The 20,544-nt window shown below is 35.5% G+C and overlaps 2 protein-coding genes and 1 pseudogene across 3 annotated transcripts; 1 reads left to right on the top strand and 2 right to left on the bottom strand.

Annotated features, from left to right (window-relative positions):
• On the bottom strand, window positions 1-1,762 carry LOC111786359 (MATE efflux family protein). Its single transcript, XM_023666659.2, has one exon. The coding sequence runs from the start codon at window positions 1,580-1,582 to the stop codon at window positions 122-124; it is 1,461 nt and encodes a 486-aa protein (XP_023522427.2). The 5' UTR covers window positions 1,583-1,762; the 3' UTR covers window positions 1-121.
• A 5,973-nt stretch (window positions 1,763-7,735) lies between these two features.
• On the top strand, window positions 7,736-8,948 carry LOC111794920 (AT-hook motif nuclear-localized protein 22 pseudogene; annotated as a pseudogene).
• Window positions 8,949-10,359: 1,411 nt separating this feature from the next.
• On the bottom strand, window positions 10,360-17,995 carry LOC111794916 (kinesin-like protein KIN-UA). 2 transcript variants are annotated; one of them, XM_023677111.2, is made up of 19 exons: window positions 17,496-17,995; window positions 16,657-16,757; window positions 16,439-16,561; window positions 15,980-16,165; window positions 15,574-15,795; window positions 15,328-15,484; window positions 15,024-15,173; window positions 13,876-13,964; window positions 13,509-13,712; window positions 13,247-13,396; window positions 12,760-12,894; window positions 12,514-12,645; window positions 12,298-12,436; window positions 12,135-12,227; window positions 11,572-11,697; window positions 11,322-11,447; window positions 11,094-11,237; window positions 10,859-10,993; window positions 10,360-10,758 (listed from the first exon to the last, which is right to left on the bottom strand). In XM_023677111.2, the coding sequence occupies exons 1-19, from the start codon at window positions 17,677-17,679 to the stop codon at window positions 10,598-10,600; spliced, it is 2,757 nt and encodes a 918-aa protein (XP_023532879.2). In that variant the 5' UTR covers window positions 17,680-17,995; the 3' UTR covers window positions 10,360-10,597. The 2 variants fall into 2 exon arrangements, with proteins under 2 accessions (XP_023532879.2, XP_023532880.2); XM_023677112.2 differs by having other exon boundaries at window positions 10,859-10,987; window positions 17,496-17,994.
• Between the last annotated feature and the right edge of the window lie 2,549 nt (window positions 17,996-20,544).

Genomic DNA, 20,544 nt, shown 5'->3' with positions numbered 1-20,544 from the left:
CTTTAATTTCTTTCATTTTGAGTTGAGATGAGAAATTAATTCCAAAATAAAATAGCCTCACATTTGTACTGTAACAGAAGAAAAGGCAATATGTTGAAACAGTGTGCCCGTGAAAATGGCATCACATTTTTACATCAACATCACCCACAACAACCTCCCCAGTAGCTTGGCCACTTGCCGTGGCACTCGCTTTCAAACCCTCCTTCTCCCAATCAATCCTCCAAACAAACGCCAACAGCAAACCCAAACACCCAAATACCCCAACCAAAAACCCCACCAACAACCCACCAAGCCCAGCCCCAACTTTAAACCCCAAAATCAATCCCAAAGGCAACGCCACCCCATAGAATCCTCCAAGATTCGCGCATAGTCCCATCAATGGCCTCCCTATCCCCCTCACAATCCCTCCACAAACCGCTAACGGATAGTTCACTACCTCAATCGCTGCCATCAAAACCAGCATCTTCTTCACCATTCTCAGAGTCCCTTTATCCTTACTGAAAATCTTCCCCCATTCCCCTCTCGCCGCCACCATCGTCGCCGCCCCCACCAACCCAAACCCCACACTCGCCACCACCGACACCCCGGCCGACCTACGCGCTTGCGTTGCACGATTGGCGCCCAGCTCGTTTGAGACGCGGGCGGACGTGCATGTGGCTAGCGAGAGCATAACGGCAAAAAGCAAATAGTCGAAGTTTAAAACGATGGCTATGGTCCCCACAGCTTGTTTGGCGTTGGGAAGACGGCCCGTGAGAAGGATCAGAATCTCGTAGCACCACCATTCGAGGCAGGTGGTTAAGCAGCACGGTCCTGACAGTTTAGCCAATCGAATCCAATCTCCAACTGTTTGATCGAACCATCCACCTTCGCGATTCGTCTCTTTCACCAAAACGTACACCGCGAGCGAAATCATTGCGACGAAATCGGTTACCCAGATCGCCATTGAAACCCCAATTAACCCCTTGGATTTGGCCAGAAAAATGTTGATGGGTACGTGAAGAGCCAGAGCCATGGACGAGCTTATCATGATCGGGAGTGTTTCAGTTTTCGAACTGAGATACGATTTTAATGGACAGAGGAACGAAGTGACGACCAAATCGGGGAGAAGGTAGAGGAGGTAGGACTTAGCGGCGAGGGAAATGTCCTTCTCTTGACCGAAACGGATCAAAATTGAGTCGACGTTGAGCCAAAGGAATGAAATTGGAATTGTAGCGAGGAGTAAGAGAAAAATGGACATGAGGAGCGTCTTATGGAGGAGTTTGAAATTCTTGGCACCGAAAGCTTGGCCGCAAATGGGTTCCATGGCGCCGCAGAGGCCGTTCAAGACGGAGAAACCAGTGACGTTAGCGAAGGTAAAACCGAGTGTTCCGCCGGCTAATGGAAGCTGGCCGAGGCGGCCAAGAAACGCCGTCGTTATGGTTATCTTTACGAACCACGTTAAGTTCATAACGATGAGTGGAAGCGCGATGGTTCTCTGTAATTTCAGCTCGGAAATGATGTCGTTGGTGAAATCTTGGGAAACCCATTTGGTAGTTGCAGAGGTTAACCGCCCTGATTCCAAGGTTGAAGAAGACACAGACATGTTTCACTTCAATTTTCTCAACTCAAAATCAAAATTGAGTTCATGTCGAGTTGGAGGAAGCTCTTGTTGTTGTTATGTAAGAGCTAAAGATTTGGGTGAATATTTATGAGATGCATGCAAACATTTTTATTTATTTTATATAATTTTGGATAATATTTTGAGGTAGATTCTGTGGTTTTAACTCAGTTTTCCTTTTAATTAATAAATTCATAAATTAATATGCTTAAATATTTAAATTGGGTAAAGCTGAAAAATCCAAGATATGTGATTGATTGAAAGTAGTGTAAGTTCAACTTTATTCTTTTCTTTTTTTTTTTTCAAAAATAAAAGTGAAACTTTATAACTTTTTTCGTTAAATAAACAAATTGAAAATTAAAATATATTATCTAGAAGAAAATAATGAAGAGCAATAAATAATTAATTGAGTGAGAGGGCATTCCACTTTGGTTATCCATATTGAGTGTGTGATGCTTTCATGAATCCCACTTAACTTAATTCTTTATTCTTCCTTATGATTCACCACTCACCCATCCTAATAATTATTATTATTATTGATGAGATGTTTGAGGAAAATAATTCAAATAATAATAATGAGCTTTTGATAAATTCTTTTATATGTATATACATTAGTGGTTGCTTCACGCAACATATGATGTAAGAGAAATGCAAACATTCGAAGCCAATATAAAAGGCTTTTTGTTTATTATCCGTACGAAATTTACGACCAATATCAAACTTATTTTTGGAGAAGAATATTTGGACTCCTATTTTTTTATCTAAAAGGAATAAATATCTAAATTAGGCACCCAATTCATAAAAATAAGGAGGGAATATCTTGTTTATAAAAAAAATTTGATATTGCCAAATTAAAGTAAAAAAACAAAAGAATGCACCTTTAACAGACCAACTATAAAGTATATGCATGCCGCCCGGTATTTGTTCTCTTTTGATGATAAACGATTACGTGTGAAACTCTTTTTTAGTTACGTTTAATATTATTAACAAGAAAATCATTCGTGCTAATAATGTGATAAATAAATATCGTTTTATTAGTATAATGAATATGAAATATACAGGTTGAAAAAAAAGAGTTTTTTTAAGACAGCCTCACACGCACATATTACTTTTTTAAAATGAAAAAGGATAGATATGGTGCCCCTCTATTCGAACAAGAATAATTTAAGTTACCCCATAATAGATTTAGTGAAGGCCAAACCTATATTAGCCTTTTTTCTTTTTATTTTTATTTTATTTTTTTAATTTAATTTAAATTCAATTTTGTATGTTATATTATATATATATATATATATATATATAAAGAAGTTTGTACATTTATTTTGCATTATTCCTCAATTTATTGTTTTATTTGGTGCAATCATTCCAACCTTTGATTCTAGTGGTCCATAACTACACATATAAATCTCCTTTTTGCAAGGAAAAGCTAACCATTATTTATTTTTTATTTTTTAAATTTCAATCTATAAATATTATTATTATTATATTTTTTTTTATCATCTACTTTTTTTTCAAACTCTTTCTATAAATTTATTATAATAAATATATAGAGCAAAATAAATTTTTGGAAAATACGATCCTTTAAAACAATCAATCATGCTTTTCTTGTAAAAAAAATCTTTGTTTTGAATTTCCTTTTTTTTTTTTTTTTTTTTTAAATATAATGAAAAAAAGGTGTCCATGTGGGTTATTTTTCGTTTCTTGTGAGAAGCATCCACTGCCTTTATGGAAAGCTGGGACGACAACACACTTCCAATCATTTAAATATCATATTTTTTTTAGTGTTTAAATTAAATTTGAGACTAATAATTTGGACATGAAACTTTAAAAATTATTAAAATAATGAACAATAAACAACAGAATCAATATATATATATATATGAACCCACCCCAATTTGTCATTATGAAGGCTACTATAAGCAACAACAACATTACAGGGGCATGGGCCATGATAAGAGAGCTAAAAAGAGGAGTGTAAAAGCCCAAATAGTATTGGGCTTTTAAGACAAGCCCAATTCAAAAAACATCTGGGCTAATAAGTTGAGTTAAATGCATGTCCAATGATTTCGGATCACTCATCTCCCTCTTTAAATTTGAATATCATGTGAATGAGATGTAGATCACATTTTGAATGTTGTTGATGATGATCAAAATAAATGTCCACTTCAAAAAAATATAAACTTTCATAAGTATATATAAATGCGCGTTCATTACTTTAAAATCTCTGTCCTTTTCTCTCTGTAGATGTAATAAATTTAGAGTAGCCGACATACACACACAATGATTTTGATGACATTTCCAAATATTGTTGTTGTTTCTTTTCTTTTTTTGGGTGTCCCTACTTTTCCCTTTTCAAATCTTTAGTTTATAATTTTCCATTTTCTCCCCCAAATCCAAATCCAAATCCAAATCCAAATCCAAATCCAAAGTACATATTAATATAAAGTAATGAAAGTTCCTTTCTTTGGTAGTTAAAACTACGAAATGATTATATAATTGATTTGATAATATTATAAAGTTTGAAAGCATCCCCCAAGATGGGAGATGTACACAAAACTTAATTTAGGATTTTGGGTACTCTTTTTTAGGTTTAATAAAGATGTAAGGAGATTGGATAAACATAGATTTTGATTATCGTAAACAAAATGAAAGCAATAATATTTGTTAGTTCCAACAATAGTGTGATAATGAATAAGGAGTGGAGTCAACTGAGAAGGGTTTGAGAGTATCATGTGGGTTTCTTGAGGTCCAATGTGAAGAAGCAGAAAGCATCCCAGATTCGAGGCATATTTGCATTATTTATTTGCATTATCTATTATTATTATTGTTGCCTCTCACATGCCCACCTTCCTCCATCTTTCAATCCACTTCCCATAATTATCATTTTAATATAAACCCTAAACCCATCCCATTCCCTGTTTTCCTTTTTATAATTATAATATTTGTGTCTCACTTTCATCATTGCTGTCACACCTTCCTTCACCTTCATCTTGTTGAACCCTGTTTTTGGTTTATTCATTATTTAATATAAAACACTTCAACTTTTCATTCATCATTAATCAAAACTATACAGTTAGTTATGTTATTTGCATTATACTCTTACCAATACCTAACAGCTTCATGATTAGTAAGGTAAGGTAAGGTAAGGTAAGGTACAAAAGCATACTTAATTTAATTTCATTTAAACAAATGGGTGGCCATCATTTCCTTATCACAAGATGGAAGCTGCCCTACATCACCTAATCATTTTGTCCTTAATAAACAAACACCTTTCCTCTTTAATTATTGTTCCCTTCTCTTTATACTTACAAAATTTAAAGTCAAATCAAAAGGAATTTCGATATAAATATGAGGCTAATGGTTGTTAAAATGAGAAAAAAAGAAAAGGGTATATTAATAAAAGCAGTGTTTGCTTAGAATCTGTAAATGGTAGGCATTGGAGGATGAGAGAGACCGACACAAAGCATCTTGTGCTGCATCAGTTAAGTAAGTTTGCAGACACCAAAATATTAATAAATAAATAAATAAATAAATAAATAAAGTTATTAGTTTTATTAGGTTAAGCAGGAAACCCTGTGTCTCCCTCTCCCCCTTTTCATTGCTTTTGTTTTTCTCTCTACTTATCCATATCTAATCAATTTCTTCAATTTTAAATAATTAATTTTCATCCTCCTCATTCATAACCTAATGCTATTTCATATAATTTTTTAATACATACATACATACATATCCCTTTCATATGAAGGAAGCAAACCGCCTGCCTCATTAAAAAAAAAAAAGAAAAAAAAAAAAGAGGAAGAGTAATAATTTAAAAAGAAAAGAAAAAAGAAAAAAGTTGTGTGGGGATTCCGGTCACCGAGAAATAGACCCGAAACAAGCGGGGGATAATACACGTGTTAAAACTTGTATGTGGACCCAAGTTATTTAAGAATATAAAAAATGACATTTAAAGCCTGGGTAGTGACAAGTGGCTTGACTTTGTGATGAGGCGGAAGTAGAGCCGATGATGTTTCAATCTTATCTCTCTCTCTCTTTCTCTCTCTTTGTCTCTTTAATTTTTCCATTAAATTTCCGTGATGTGGTATTAATTCAAATCAAAACTCATTAATTGTTGTTTTTTTTTTTTTTTTTAAATATAACAAATATTTTCTCCACCACTTACTCATCTCTGTCTCCCAAATTTATATACAAACAAAAAGTCAAATTAACAATTACTTCATATTTACATTTTTAAAAACATGCTTTTCAACTTCATCAATATGTATTTACTCATTTATCCACATAAAACAAAACTTCCCTACTTTCTCTTTTTCAATTTTTAATTCAAATAAATTAGTTTAATACACAAATAAAAGTAAACACTATCTCCACATACTAACATGAGTTTTTTTTCCCTCCACCTAAAATTGTTTAATGTAAAACATGTTTTACCATGAAGTTTCTATAATTGAGCCATCAAAAAATAACGTTCATCTTGTTGATATGTGTAATAATTTTTAATTTTTTTAATCATTTTATCATTGAGATGAGTTCAAATCTCGATACACAAGCTTATATCAATTGAATTGTTGAATTGACATAGGATCCAAGTTTTGAGAGTATATTCTTATTTTAAATGGAAGATTCTGTTGGATGATTCTATATAGATTCTTTTCTCATTGTTTTTTAAATGAATTAGTGTATAGATTATGCATTTTCCTCTCCCACTATATAAAATCTTTTTAATTCTACTCTTCTAATTTTCAATTATATTATTATTGAAAACTTTGACTTTGATTCTCTCGGGTTAGATCATGTGGAACACTAGTTAAACTAAAAACTAATGATTTAACACATGTATTAATAGGATAAAAAATATCAGAAAATTGGATGCAAAATGAGAATTGATGTAGAAAAAAAGAGAAAAAAAAAAAAAAAAAAAAAAGAGTTGGTGGGATTAAATTTATAATAAAAGAAAATAACATTTAAGAAGAGGCATCACGTGGGTCTTGAACTATTGACATTAGATGCACGTGTTTTCTGTCATTTTCTCATGATCTAGGTTTCACTTAATTGTACCCATGTGAAGGCCTTCCTATTAAAAATATGTTTTTTTTTTTTTTTTTTTTTTGGTTTATTCCACAAGATTAAAACTTATATGTCAACAGAAATGATGGAGTTTTGTATGAAGACTCACATTAGCGGCATGGACTTTGGGAATTTACAAATTATTACACGACTTTTGCTTTGGATAAGGACAAATATTTAATATTTGCTATAATATGTATGATGTATATTTTTAAATTCATATGTATAGTGTTAATCATATAAATTAAACAACTAACTCATAATCATTATGCTTTTGGGTGCTCTTCAGGGCCACTCAACGTTGAAATATCGAATTATTTAATTATTTAATATATATCAATAACCTATTATTAATATTTGTCACAAACGTCATGTTTTTTTTTTTTTTTTTTTTTTTTTTTTTTTTTTTTTTTTGTTATGGTAGTGATAAATTCTCAAAATATGTGAAAAAATATTTAATAAGTTTTAAATTTGTTTCATAATAAAAAAATAAATTAACTAACAAAACTTAATTTTTATTAATTTATACCTTATAATTACATAAAATCAACCTTGTGAACCAAGACAAAAATAATCTCTCATTGACTTTCTCAATTTCTACTTCTAAGCCTACAACAACAATGGTTACTTACACTAAAAAAACAACCATTTATAGTTCTTCATTTCATTGATTGCAGGTCAACTCTAAGTATTTTTTTTTTCAGTAATAATAGTACATAAATAGAGAAAAAGTTAATAGTGGTATTATGACATCATCCCTAATGTTGAGATTATAATGCATTATTGTCCTCTTGAGTTCTTCAACTCTATAGTTGACTTTTAGCTCTATAATTTTAACACTAGGTTCAAATGCTTTCACTATTAAGGTATTGAAACTATAGGCTTAAACTATTAAATTATAGCATTTCTAATATATAAAAGGTTGTGACAGCATATTTAAATAATACAAAGTTGGTAGGAAATGAAATAAGAGAAAGTGATGAAAAGGTGAAGAAACTTTTGAAAACGTTAAGGAAATAGAAGAAATATGATGTTTAGTTTAGTTGTTGATTAGAGAAATAAAAAGAAAGTGATTTAGAGAGATGAAAGAGAAAAGAGAGATAGAAAGAAGAGGGACCCAGGCACCGCCCAGAGGCATAAGCACGCACCTCTAACGAATCCCAACCCATCTCCCATCTAACCCTAAACCCCACGAAACATAACTCTCTCTCTCTCTCTCTCCTTCTCAGATCAGATCGGATGATGAGATGAGCATCACCAAAACTTAACCCAACAAATTCCCTCTCTTAGCCTCAACACAACAAAACATAATTGGGGATTCTGTTTCAATTTCAATTGTAACCCAAAACCCAGGAAGGAATTGGATTGAATTGAAACCCCATGGATGCCCACTCTCTTCCCCCTCCTTTCCACACACGGGATTTCCATCTCCAACAACAATTCCACCACAACAATAATTCTGAAGAAGAACATAGCGCCACCACTACTCGTCTCAAACGAGATCGCGACGATGATGACCACAACAACTCTGCCCCCACCAGCGCTGCCGACGCTGCCGCTGCTGATGGAGAGATTACTCGACGACCCAGAGGAAGACCCGCCGGATCCAAGAATAAACCCAAGCCACCAATTATTATTACTCGAGACAGTGCCAACGCCCTTCGGACTCATGTCATCGAAGTCACTGACGGCTGTGACATCGTCGACAGCGTCGCCACCTTCGCTCGCCGCCGCCAGCGCGGCGTTTGCATTATGAGTGGTACTGGCACCGTCACCAACGTCACTCTCCGCCAGCCGGCCTCCCCTGGTGCAATTGTCAACTTACATGGTCGCTTTGAGATCTTATCCCTTGCCGGCTCTTTCCTCCCTCCGCCGGCTCCTCCAGCTGCAACCAGCTTGACTATTTACCTCGCCGGCGGTCAGGGTCAGGTAGTCGGCGGTAGCGTCGTGGGTACTTTAGTCGCCTCCGGCCCCGTCGTCATCATGGCTGCCTCGTTTAGCAACGCTGCTTATGAACGCCTGCCGTTGGAAGACGACGACCAACCGCCGATGCCGCCACTGCAGGGCGGAGGCGGAATTGGGTCGCCGGATGAAGTTGGACAGTCCCAACCGCCGCAAACAGCCCATCATGAACAGCAACAACAACAACTTCTGGGCGACGGAAATGTGCCGTTATTTCACGGTTTGCCTCCGAATCTGTTAAACTCAATTCAAATGCCGCCATCGGAAGCAGCTTATTGGGGTACGGCTCGACCTCCGTACTAACCCCCCCCCCCCCCCCCCCCCTCCTCCTCCCCAAAACATATATAAATATATATAATTTCCATATCCTTTTGAGTTGTTTGTTAGGTAGCCACTCAGGCATGGGAGATGAATTAATTTGGGTTTGTTCCTTTTTTCTTCTTTTAATTTCAATTATTTTTCCATGTCTTCAAGTTTGTTTCTCTCATTCTCAGGATATTTAATTTCTTGATGTAGTCGATGATAATTAAATTAGAGTTAGATGTCAAATTTATGATTACTCCCCCTTTCTTCTTCTTCTTCTTCTTCTTCTTCTTCTTCTTCTTCTTCTTCTTCTTCTTCTTTGTTCTTGTAGACCAATTATGAATCATCACCTCCCATCTAATTTCCCACATGAAATTTAACCTTTTTTTCAACATTATTGGGATGTATCTGAAAACCCCATGATGGAAAAATGGGGTTTAGTGATTTGAAGTCAAAAGAAAGAAAGGAAAGTAATTGACACGTGCAGTAGATGAGATCCAGAACTCAGCTCTTTCTCGAGGCACAAATTTAACGACAAACAATTCCCATTAAAAACCATTCATCAGATCACAATACATCAAATCTCTTCTCTCTCCTCTCTGTCTTTCGTTGTTTGTGGTGAAGAAGGTTGATGGGAGAATGGGGAAGGGGTTGCTTCAAGTTGTTATTGCGTGCATTATGCAAAGCTTGTTTGTGAAGAGTTTGAGGAGAAATGGAGCTAAATTAAAGGCATAGCTGTGTTTATATTTCAAGCCCTTTTGTCTTTGTTGCACAAGTTCCTATACCCTTGCCTGCTCAAAATATGGGAGATTCATTCTCTTGGTTTCTGTTGATTTTATCATCATTTCCTCTATTTTTCCTTTTTATTTTCATTTCCTTTTTCAGCATCAAAAACTTCTTTTACACTTTATGCTTACAACTCCTACGCTCCTATAGCCCATCTCAACCTACAACTTGTTTATTAAATCATTTCTTTCCTAATACAAAACCTTCCTTCTTTTCGGAAAGCGAAAAGAAACATACTAGAGCGAGTTATTTGAATGATTGAAGTTGTGGTTTGATAAATGGGACGTTAGACGTCTAGAGGTTCAAATTGGCTAAGGAGGTAAAGCATGCCCTTTGAGTCTTGGAAGTCGAGCCACTCAAGCATTACATTGGAAGGTATGAGGCCAAGCATCACACCAACCCATCTTATAAGAAAACTCCGAGTAAAATATCTTAATTTCAGTCTATTAGATTCTTGTATTAACACCAATTTGTTTGAATTCCAACAATAAACAGTAACCTTAACAATAACGAAAAAGTTAAAATATACAAATTGGGATGGTAAGTTCAATTTTTTTAAAAGAAAAATTTGCTCTTAGTTTAAAAATATGATCCAAACAAAAATTCAGAATGAACAAATTAACACTCCAAAGTCAGAATTAAGATTACAAGGTAAACCCACAACTTTTGTATTAACTACTTTTATTCACTTAATATACAAATAAATTTACACACTAAGTTTGAAATTACAGATCAGGCCAGTGGCTCTGAGAAATTAATACCATTTGATAAACTACTACAACCCAAATCTCACACTACTTTGATTTCATGACAAAAATTCAGAAATGATTGTGCTGATAGATAAACATACATGTTTCTGTCACGCCTACTGCCTCAGATCAATCAATAATCTATTCGTAATCGTCTCATTTCAGCTTGAAATGCTGGGCTCGATAATAATGTTCGATGCGCAAGAGTCCTTATGTCTTCTCGTGAACAGTCTCGCGATATCCGAACGAGTTCCCACAGGGCACCTCCACTGATCATGTCTTTTGCATTCACTTCTGCATTATCAGCAATGTAGAAGTTTTTCTAAGTCAATGTTTTCGAGACTTCTTGTTGCTGATATGAACGATGAAGTGCAGAAAAGAAAAAGAGCCATACCATGTTGTGCTAAATGACAGAGTGCGAGTTCAATGTGTCGTTTGATCGTCGATGCTTCATTTTTGGCATTCTGTACAATCCATGGGAGTGCTCCATCTTCAATTAAGAAGGACTTTCCAGCCTTGGTCCCTGTTCCTTTCAACAAACCAAACCCGAATCAGTTCATCAAACTTTCCCCCCCCCCCAAAACGCTTCCAAGATTTCATGTTATATCAAACCTTTTGTAAGTTGTTACCTTGTGTAGAGGCCCTTGACTCGCACTTGGCAAAATTAGCAATTCCTCTAGCAACTTGTGCAAGAACATCAGGATGTCTGCATCTTACCATACCGAGCAATGCCTTAATGCCGCCTTCACCCCTTAGCTTCGTCTGCAACTTATCTGGATGACATAATATCATAACTTGTAGTGAGCGTTTGAAGTGGATTGAGGAATTTGCATAGATTAAGAAATTGTAACACTTACCATTGCCACACAAATTGGCGATTGCTCCGGCAACCATACGAAGGGTTTGGGGATCCTCAGCATTGACAGCAGTCACGGCCAGTAAGCTAATTCCTCCTTGGGACATAATGAGCTCTTGGTTGGTCTCTGACGGAAAAGACAAGGCAAACATAAATAACAATGAAACCTCAGCCTAAAAAAGAAGACAGGCAAGGAGTATCGGAGATCAAAGCACGAAACTTATTCCTGCACACAAGGAATAGAAACTAACCATTCATTGCCAGATTTGCAATTGCCCCTGCAGCCACTCTGTGTATTGTCTCATCCTCAGTGCTTCTGAGTAGCATCAGCAAAGATGATAGGCCCCCAGCCTCAACGATCTTTTGCTGATTTGTTTCTGTACATTTGAAGCAAATATCCATAATTGCCCTTTCGGTAAGAAATATAATGCATTTGTTCATTGCCGACAGTTCAATTGCAGCATTATAATACTTAGAACTTCAAAAGGTTTATATTGAAGGAAGCACTCAACTAAAAGTAGATTTAGAATATAGGCAAGTAATGAATCTCACAGCCACAGTACCATTTCAGCTTATAATCATCCTCCTCTACTACTCTTTCAACAAAGAATTAAATAATAGCAACCAGTGGCATCTAAATTACGAGGATAAAGACCATTCAGGGCAAATAATTCTTCAAATTACGAGGACATTGCAATACTAATTTGAATATGAACCTAAGTTAGAATTATAAGAATAACTTAAAAAAGCCAGAAAAGAACAGGGCAAAGCAATAGTGTTAGATTGTCATAGAACACTGTAATGATTTGGGTACCTTCAGCTGCTAGATTTGCAACCACTTTCACAGCATGAATTCTGACGTCGTAATCTTCAGCTTCCAGCAATGACAAGATCTTCTGCAGTCCCACTGTGAAATATTATAGAATTAATGGTCAACTTGAAATAAAGAACAAGATAATACAGGAAGAGACTGAAACCTTGCTCAAAGAGTTTGGCTACTGAAGCTTTCTCCCCATTTGCAGGCTCCTGAGCCTGTGAATGCTTAACTTGTTGCACAAGAGAATCTAGAGAACTGAGGACTTTTCCAGGCTCACCAATGTCCAGTTGCCTACTGGTCTGCAAATAAAGCACATCTTATTAAAACCATAAGGTTATACAAACAAGATCAAGAAAACAAATAAGCCAAAACTTACCTCATCTGCTTCAAAGCTCAATTGCAACAACTGGCTTTGTAGTATAGCTATATCTCCTTCTAGTTTCTTTTTCTGATTTTGCTCATCTTCTAGAGTCTTGCGAAGCTTTAAAATCTCTGAATTGCAAGAAGTCTAGCACATAAAAGGCACCATTAATAATAACAACAGCCTTATGTATAGAATTGATGGGCTGGGACATGACAGAGCAAGGCTAAAATTAATTCCATAGAGTTGAACCAAACATACCTCTGATCTCTTCAGTTGGGATACTTGACTTCTAAGATTGCTAACTTCCTCTTCGGCTGCTTTCCTCAAAAGTGCTTCCTTGTTAACCAACCTCTTTAGTTCTGCTACTTCCTTGAGAGCAGATGCCGCTGAACCCTATATCGTTCAAGAATAGATATGGATGCTTTAAGAGAAGGTTGAAACTGTTGCCACAATCTAAGGGGCAAAAAGAAAAGCAAGCTACCAGAGACTTTCTGTTGACCTTTCTCTTTAATGAATAATACTGGATATGTTTTTAACTCTTCTAATCGTTCAGAAACATTAACTTGATGTTGGGACGAGCAATAGAAATTGTGATCTTATAAAATTCATGGTGTTTTCTTGTGAATGAAGAGAATTTTAGGACACTCGATAGAATCTAATGATATGAGCAGAAAAATAGCAAATAAGATTGTTATATTCCTTTGAAACTGAAAGAAGGGATGTTGACGATACAGGAACAGGATACCTCTCCATTAGCAATTATACTAGAAGCAGAAGCAGCAACGGCTTCATTAATTACTTTCTCCCCACCAAGCTTCTTCTGCTTTACCATCAGCTGATCTTCAAGCTTCTTAATTGATTCCATGTAATCCTTCTGATATTTTAGCCTTTCCTTCTATAGCAAGAAGGTAATTCTCGACTTTAAATTTGTAAACGAACAAACTTTGGAAACAACATAGGGAATTATCAATCTCTAGAGAATTTAATCAATCTAGAAGAACCCTTACCTCCAAGGCATTTGAATGAATTTTTTCAGCCTCAGATATGCGATCCTGTGCTTCTTTGGTAATTCTTTCAATTTCTTTCTCAAATGCTTTTTGCTGCCTTTCATGTTCTGCAATCAGCTTGTCTAATTGGATGTCTAACCTTCTTGACAAACTTTTATAGTCGAATTCTTCTTTTATCTTCAACATATTTTCCACCTTCATAGCCTGAGAGGCAAAAAGCTCTAAAAATTACAATCTTGGGAATAGAACAGAACACAACGCATCAAAAAATTAGAGTACTGGAGATTAACTTGTCCACATCAATGCAACTTCAGAACGATTTGAAGATAAGAATTTCAGACTCAAAAAGTAAGCACCCATAACTTACCCGTTGGCCAAACATTATTGTACTTGTAGTCTCTCCACGATGACGAGGTGAAGGACCAATAGTAATAACCAGTGAAGTTCTCGCTGTTCCTGTTAAAATTTTGCATGGTCAGATATTGCTGCAAAAACAGGAAAACCATCGCTGCGAGAATTAAAAAGAAAGAAACTACAAGAAAATATGATTGCCACAACCTAAAGAAATATTCCTGAGTTGGCACCTAAAAGCTTAAACTTCAGAACATGCATGCAGTCCGTTGCACTTTCTTAGCTCTCTCTCTCTCTCTTTTTGAATTTTTGAAAGCAAATTCTATTCGATAAAAGAATAATTCAAGCTGGGGGTCTAAGTGTCTGATGTTCGTAGGAGTTTGCAATTATACGAAGCTCTCAAAGTTCAATTAAAAAGGAGAGAAATATTGCAAAACTCTATCATAAGGAAAAAAATCAAGGATGGCCACCAAGCAGCTCCGTATCAAATATGCAGTCCATTTCCGACAAATTTTTCAAAAGACAGTGATAACCGCAAAAAACCCAAAGGATAGTCAGCATATCATTTGAAATAATGATCACAAAGAAGCTGTCCAATACTATTAAATATTGTTGTGGGAACTGCCCAAGATATACCAACGGTATTACAGCTACAATGGATAGATCTATGGAATATCAACCCCCCAAAAGGTCAGATTTTTACATTTGGCCCCCTTAACATGGCCGAGTCACTATGGATAAAATCCAAAAAAAAAAAAAAAAAAAAAAAAAACCCATCAATTAGTTTAAAAATCTTTGAAGGGCCATTTCGAAATCAAGGAATCTTATCACTTCTACCTCCTTTGAAGAAGGCAATAGTTTCAACGCCAACTTCTAGGTGAACAATTAGAGAGGACAAGTCCCCTTTTCTCCATCGTTAAAAACCATCCCCTAGCTATCTGAGTCAATGCCAACTTCTAGGAGAACAATTAGAGAGGACAGGTCCCCTTTTATCCATCTATAAAAACCACCTCTAGCTATCTCTTTAAATGAATTCAAAGCCATTGAGTAGATATAGAATGTTAATATTTTCCTTTTAGAATCTGCATAATTTGGAATTATATGAACGAATAACAAATTTCCTCAGTCGGGAATACCTATAACAATATCAAAATCAGGTCTTACCACCAAATGAATCCCGTAGTAATCTTGTAAGCTTTGAATCCCTAACTGGAACATGTGCACTATTCTCAGCAAGTGCATTTATGCACTTCCCTAATGCACTCAGGGAGAGATTGATGGATTTGGCTTCTTCAAGTGTATGTCCTTCACTTCCTGCCTCAAGAAAGATAAATAATCTTCAACGAATGTGATATTCATTGAGAAAGCCAAGTATGTATACAATATATTTCAGCTCAATGTGGTGGCCTAGTCATCAAAGGGAAACCTTTGAATCCAAATCTATTTGACTACAGCTGGATAGACACACCTGACTTGTCGATACGCTCAGAACCAGCAAGGTCTACCACTACTAACTTTCCCTTCCGAACAATAGGAGGTTTCAAGGTCTTAACCAAATGAGAATTGCCACCAATATCACTTGACAGAGTTGAATCCCTTCCTTTCAGAGATCGCTTTACATGTACCTTCAACAAGAAATAAAGGTCTAAATCCATAAGCTACTAAAACTTTTTTAAGGCATTGAAAGCCCATAAAGTAACTAGCATTTACATACCATGAGAATTGCATGACTACGAGAAGATTCGGTGTTTAATTTTGTATTGGCTGCAAACCGATGAGCTTCCCCTAATCTTAGTAGTTCCAGAAAGCTCTCCTGGTGTCTAATTTCTACGAGGCTAGCCCCAGGTAGCGAAACATCACCAGTTTTAGGATCTTCTACGATGGAAATGTTATCATTTGCAGGGTCAAGAAGGTCCTGTATGCTCTCCATATAAAGCTGGACGCAATTAAAAGAGAAGTTTAGCAATTAAAGGTTTATCATGAAAATACAAAGAACTAAAATTTCAGCACACAAGAACTTCTTAGAGACGACGCGAAATAAAAAGTGCTCGACAAGTGGCACTAGATTTTGCAGACTACTAGTAGAAAATGGTAGCATAGTGACTTCAGAGGGAAACAACCTGCAAGTAGGATACCGAGACAGAATCTGTCTCCAAAGAAACTTCATCCAAGATGTCCTCCATAGCACGCACCATTATTCCACGATCAGCAGTGTCTTCCTCTCCTAATCTTCCAAGAGTATATGTTTTACCGGTACCAGTCTGGCCATACGCCATAATTGTTCCATTGTAGCCATCCAATACACTCTTAAGGATAAGAAAAATGGCCCGTCACTCAAAGGAAATTGCAAAAAAAATTAACAAGGGTCTGAAAAGAATTGACTTCAAGTGAAGTTGGATAAAGATTAGAAGCAAATTATAGTGAATCTTTTTCTCTTCAACACATTCCTGCTAAAAGGTGAATATATGAATAGTTTGAAAGAAGAATTGAATGAACAGAACAAACCAAGCATGGTTTTTTTTTTCATTAAAAAAACAGCAAGAATTATGATGGAAACTGAAAATCTAATGTAAACATACCTCCACAACAGGTTTCGCCACAACTTCATAAACACGTTTTTGAGATGCAAACTCAGTTAGCACTTCATCAAACTCGTAAGTATCTGAATCCCAGTTGTTCTTCCGAAGTTTCAACCTTTTAAGCTGAAATATATTTTGAGGTTTTGAATAACTCCATTAAGATTATAATAATGGTAGGGAAGATGGTATTTATTAGTGTAATGTTGCTCCCATTTTACCTCAGGCTGCAATTCTACGCAATCAGCAAAATCAGCATCAGCTATCAATTCTTCTGAATTGCGTGGTCGCAATCTAACCGCCACTCGAACTCTTCCAGGAACTACACTCAGCCATTATTTATATCAAAGAAAAACATTCAATTAACTCAAGTGTATAGAACAGAACAATGCGAGAAAAGGGAAGACCATATCATTAAACTGACGGTTCCGACTACAAATGTACTTCAGGATTTTCATAAAAAGCTAAACAGAAATTAAAATATTGAAACGTGAAAACCATTTGGACAGAATGAATTCAAAAACTTTTTTTGGTTTGTACAAATGGTAGGATTAGAGATCATTAGTGCATAATGAAAGAGATGGAAGTGTGAAATTTGAACACACACAAAAAAAAAAAAAAGGCCTACTCAAACTCAATCCTTCTCACTAATGAAACAAAAAGCATACAAGTGAAAGTATGATAGTTTATCAAAATCTAATTAAACACTTAAAAAAAAAAAAACTCATGACATGTTAAAACGGTTTTTATCTGCTTCAAGCAGAATCCTCCAGACATCAATACCATTACTCAATTGAAAGCCTTCAACACGATTCCCTTTTCAAACGCAACAAATCATTATATAATCACCATAAATCCAGCATCTAATAAATCATCCCTTTACAATATCCCCAATTTCAAATCACTAACCCACATGAATCATGTACAAAATCACAAAACCTCCATAAACCACAAACAAAAAACCAGGATCTCCACACACAAAAAAAAAAAAAAAAAAAAAAAAAAAAAAAAAAAAAAAAAAAAATCCCCAAAACAAGTGGCAGAAATGCGAACAACAAACCTCCACCGTCATCCTTGGCAGCACCGAGAGATGCAGGGCTACTACGACGAAGAGCAGAATTGGGAAGAGACTTAGACTTAAGAGAAGACTTGGGATGGGAATTAGGGGAAAAGGGCTTATCGGGCTTAAGAGAGTTTCTAGAAGTGGCGCCATTTCTATAACCAGTACCCCCAGAAGCAGCCATTGCAAAGAGGGACAGAAGGTTTGGGGAAATGGGTTTAGCAGGACATTGAAGAATGGCGTATTTTTGCTTTCAGAGAAAAGAAAAGAGCAGAGAAGAGAAGGCGGAGAGAAAATTTGAGAGAAAGAGAGAGAAAAGGAAGAAATGGGACCCAAACGAAGACCCAAAATGCTGAAAGCGAAGCGTGGAGCTGCAGTAACAGGCGGTAGAAGGGGAAGTGGACCTAATCGTGTGGGGGATGTGATTCACACAAATCCGGTACCTTTCTCTCTACCTTCGCCCTATGGATTCAACAAGAGAGAATAGGGAGTTCAAGAAGAAGAAGAAGAAGAGATTGAAGATGGATCATGTAGACCAAAACGACGCCGTTTTTAGTGAGAGTATTGCACCCGTACCCGAGTCTTACTCTCACCAGATTACTTCGTGAGAGTATTAACTAACAAAACGAATCACGTCGTGTGACCATTAACATCATCACGCCGTTCCGAATTTACCATTTTGACCTTTTGACAGAAAATTTTATTTTCTTTGTTTAGTAAAATTAAACCATCACAGTTTCAATTTTAAAATTTTATAAATAGTTCCAATTAAATTCTAATTAATTTTTCAACACTAAAATTGTTACTATTATTAATTTAAAAACAGTCAAAACTCTCAAACTGCATTGTTTTTCGTGCGAAGCAGTGCCAAAATTGACATAAAAATGAAGGATTTTAATTTTCATGAAAATCAATGCTACTTTTTATTATAATAATTTGTCCTATTTTGTCTAAGATGCTATTTCATTATCCTTAAATTTGTCTTATTTCATGTAACATCCTAATTGACTTTAGTTGTGTCAAAAGAATATTTTCAGACTCTTTCTAAACCTTCTAGAGACATTTAGATATTTAAAAAAAAAAAAAAAAAAAAAAAAAAAAATCTAAAATTCAACTTAAAGCAAAAGCAAATTTGATTTCCGAATCTATATATGAATGTCATGATGGCGCTATAACATAGTTGGATATATATTTTAATTAAAAACTTTAGTAATGGGGATAGAATTTGGAAATTTATAATGTTCCATGAATTTGAATTTAGAATTAAAGTGAGTGTGTGAGAGAGACAGAGCTTTTGCATGAAAAAGTAAATGCAAAAGACATTTGAAATCAGCTTTCTTCAACAACATGCACAAAATTTGAAATCAGCTGCTGCCAAAACGCCCAAACTTACCTAAATTTACCCTTCATTCAACATAATGATATGTAAACGATCCATGGTTTAGCTTACATATAATGAAAAAGATAAGAGAAAATGAATGTATCCCTTTATAACCCAAGAGGAGGGGCCTCACAATCTATTGTATGGCCCCTCAAAATCATTCTTGGAGTACTTTTATTGCTTAAATTTGATGTTATTGGTTTGTCATCCCACTCCAATAATTCTAACCCATAGGGACTACAGGACAAACAACAAGCACTATAACAAGAAAAAATAAAATTCAGTCCATCAAAATAGCCTTAACCTTAATGGAAAAAAATGAAACAAAACCATATAAATCAAATATATATATGATATAATGTGACGTACTTGATACCAACTTTATGTATGGTTGGTGTCGAACTTTAATGTAAGTTAATGCCATGAAAGAAATTGAAAAATGGAGGAGAAAAATCTTAGGAGTTGATACTCACTGTTAATCACATGGTGGGTCTGAAGCTTTGGTTGGATTAAGGTACAATGATAATAATATTTGGAGGCAACAAAGGTGGGAAGCTCAAATCATTAAGTGCCCAAGTTTTTTTCCTGCAAAATTTTGATGGTTGAAAAGGCTCTATCTAATCTTTACCTACCATTGTTTTTAATACACATGTCTGTGAACAGAAATAAGAATCCAAGTCAGAAAGAGGAAAGAAAATAATTTTGTTTTAAGATAAAAGGGAAGCCTTAGCAGCCACCAAATAAGGTGGTTAATAGGTCTAATTAATCAAGGCCAAGTGTTTGACCTTTCAAAATTTATTAAAATTCTTGGAGCTAAGAACTTAAAATCTTATAGGAATGTCATCATCCTTACATATGCTGAAACAGGAATTGAAGACAGAGTAAGATTCCATTATTGATGCTGAGAATACAGAGGAAGTAATTGAAGAGAGTGAAAAATGTAGCTACAGAATCTTGTTTGTGTGTGTGTGTTTGTATTGCAAGTTCATCAATGATCAAACCAAAATAGGTGACACCAATGCATATCGTCTATTTGTTAAAGTATATTAGGCAACACCTTTTGGTAGAAGCCATTACCGAAGCCTCTCAAGATTTTTTCATGTTAGATTCTTTGAATGTACAATGGGTTTGAAAAAGATGAGCAGCCCCACACCCACAACACTCTTTATCAAGAAAAAGAACCAAAAGAGAAACGAAACTTCGCTACTTTTCAAATTTGCTAATTGCTTTAGGACATATTTGAAAGTCATTTCAGACCTGATGAACATGATTTTAGTATCTGAATAAGAAGAATGAAGAGAGGGAGCCATAGAGAAAGTGAAAGAACAGAGAGAGAGAGGACAGGTTGTGCTCCACCATTTGCAGACCTTAAGCATGCAGCTGCCTAATATCCACTAAATGAAATGGGCAGCCTTTTGTTATTGGTCACTTTTCTTATTGACCCAAGCTGTTATCCCTTTGAGAAAGTTGCAGTTCAGGCCTGGTGGTCCGTTTAAAATGAACCATCGACCTCTAAATTTATGTTCATGTTCATCCTCAATCCACAAAGATTAGCTTTTTTTGTGGTGACATGCCTTTATTGTTGATAGGAGGAGTTTGAATTTTGACACACAGACTTTATTATTGGTTTCTATATCATTCAATAATGTATTTTTGTGGAGGTCTCAC

Source organism: Cucurbita pepo, chromosome 5 (assembly GCF_057944985.1).
Source record: "Cucurbita pepo subsp. pepo isolate OVF chromosome 5, ASM5794498v1, whole genome shotgun sequence".
Taxonomy (NCBI): Eukaryota; Viridiplantae; Streptophyta; class Magnoliopsida; order Cucurbitales; family Cucurbitaceae; genus Cucurbita; species Cucurbita pepo.
The sequence above is the reverse complement of the archived record's forward strand: the minus strand, read 5'-3'. Positions and strand labels throughout refer to the sequence as shown.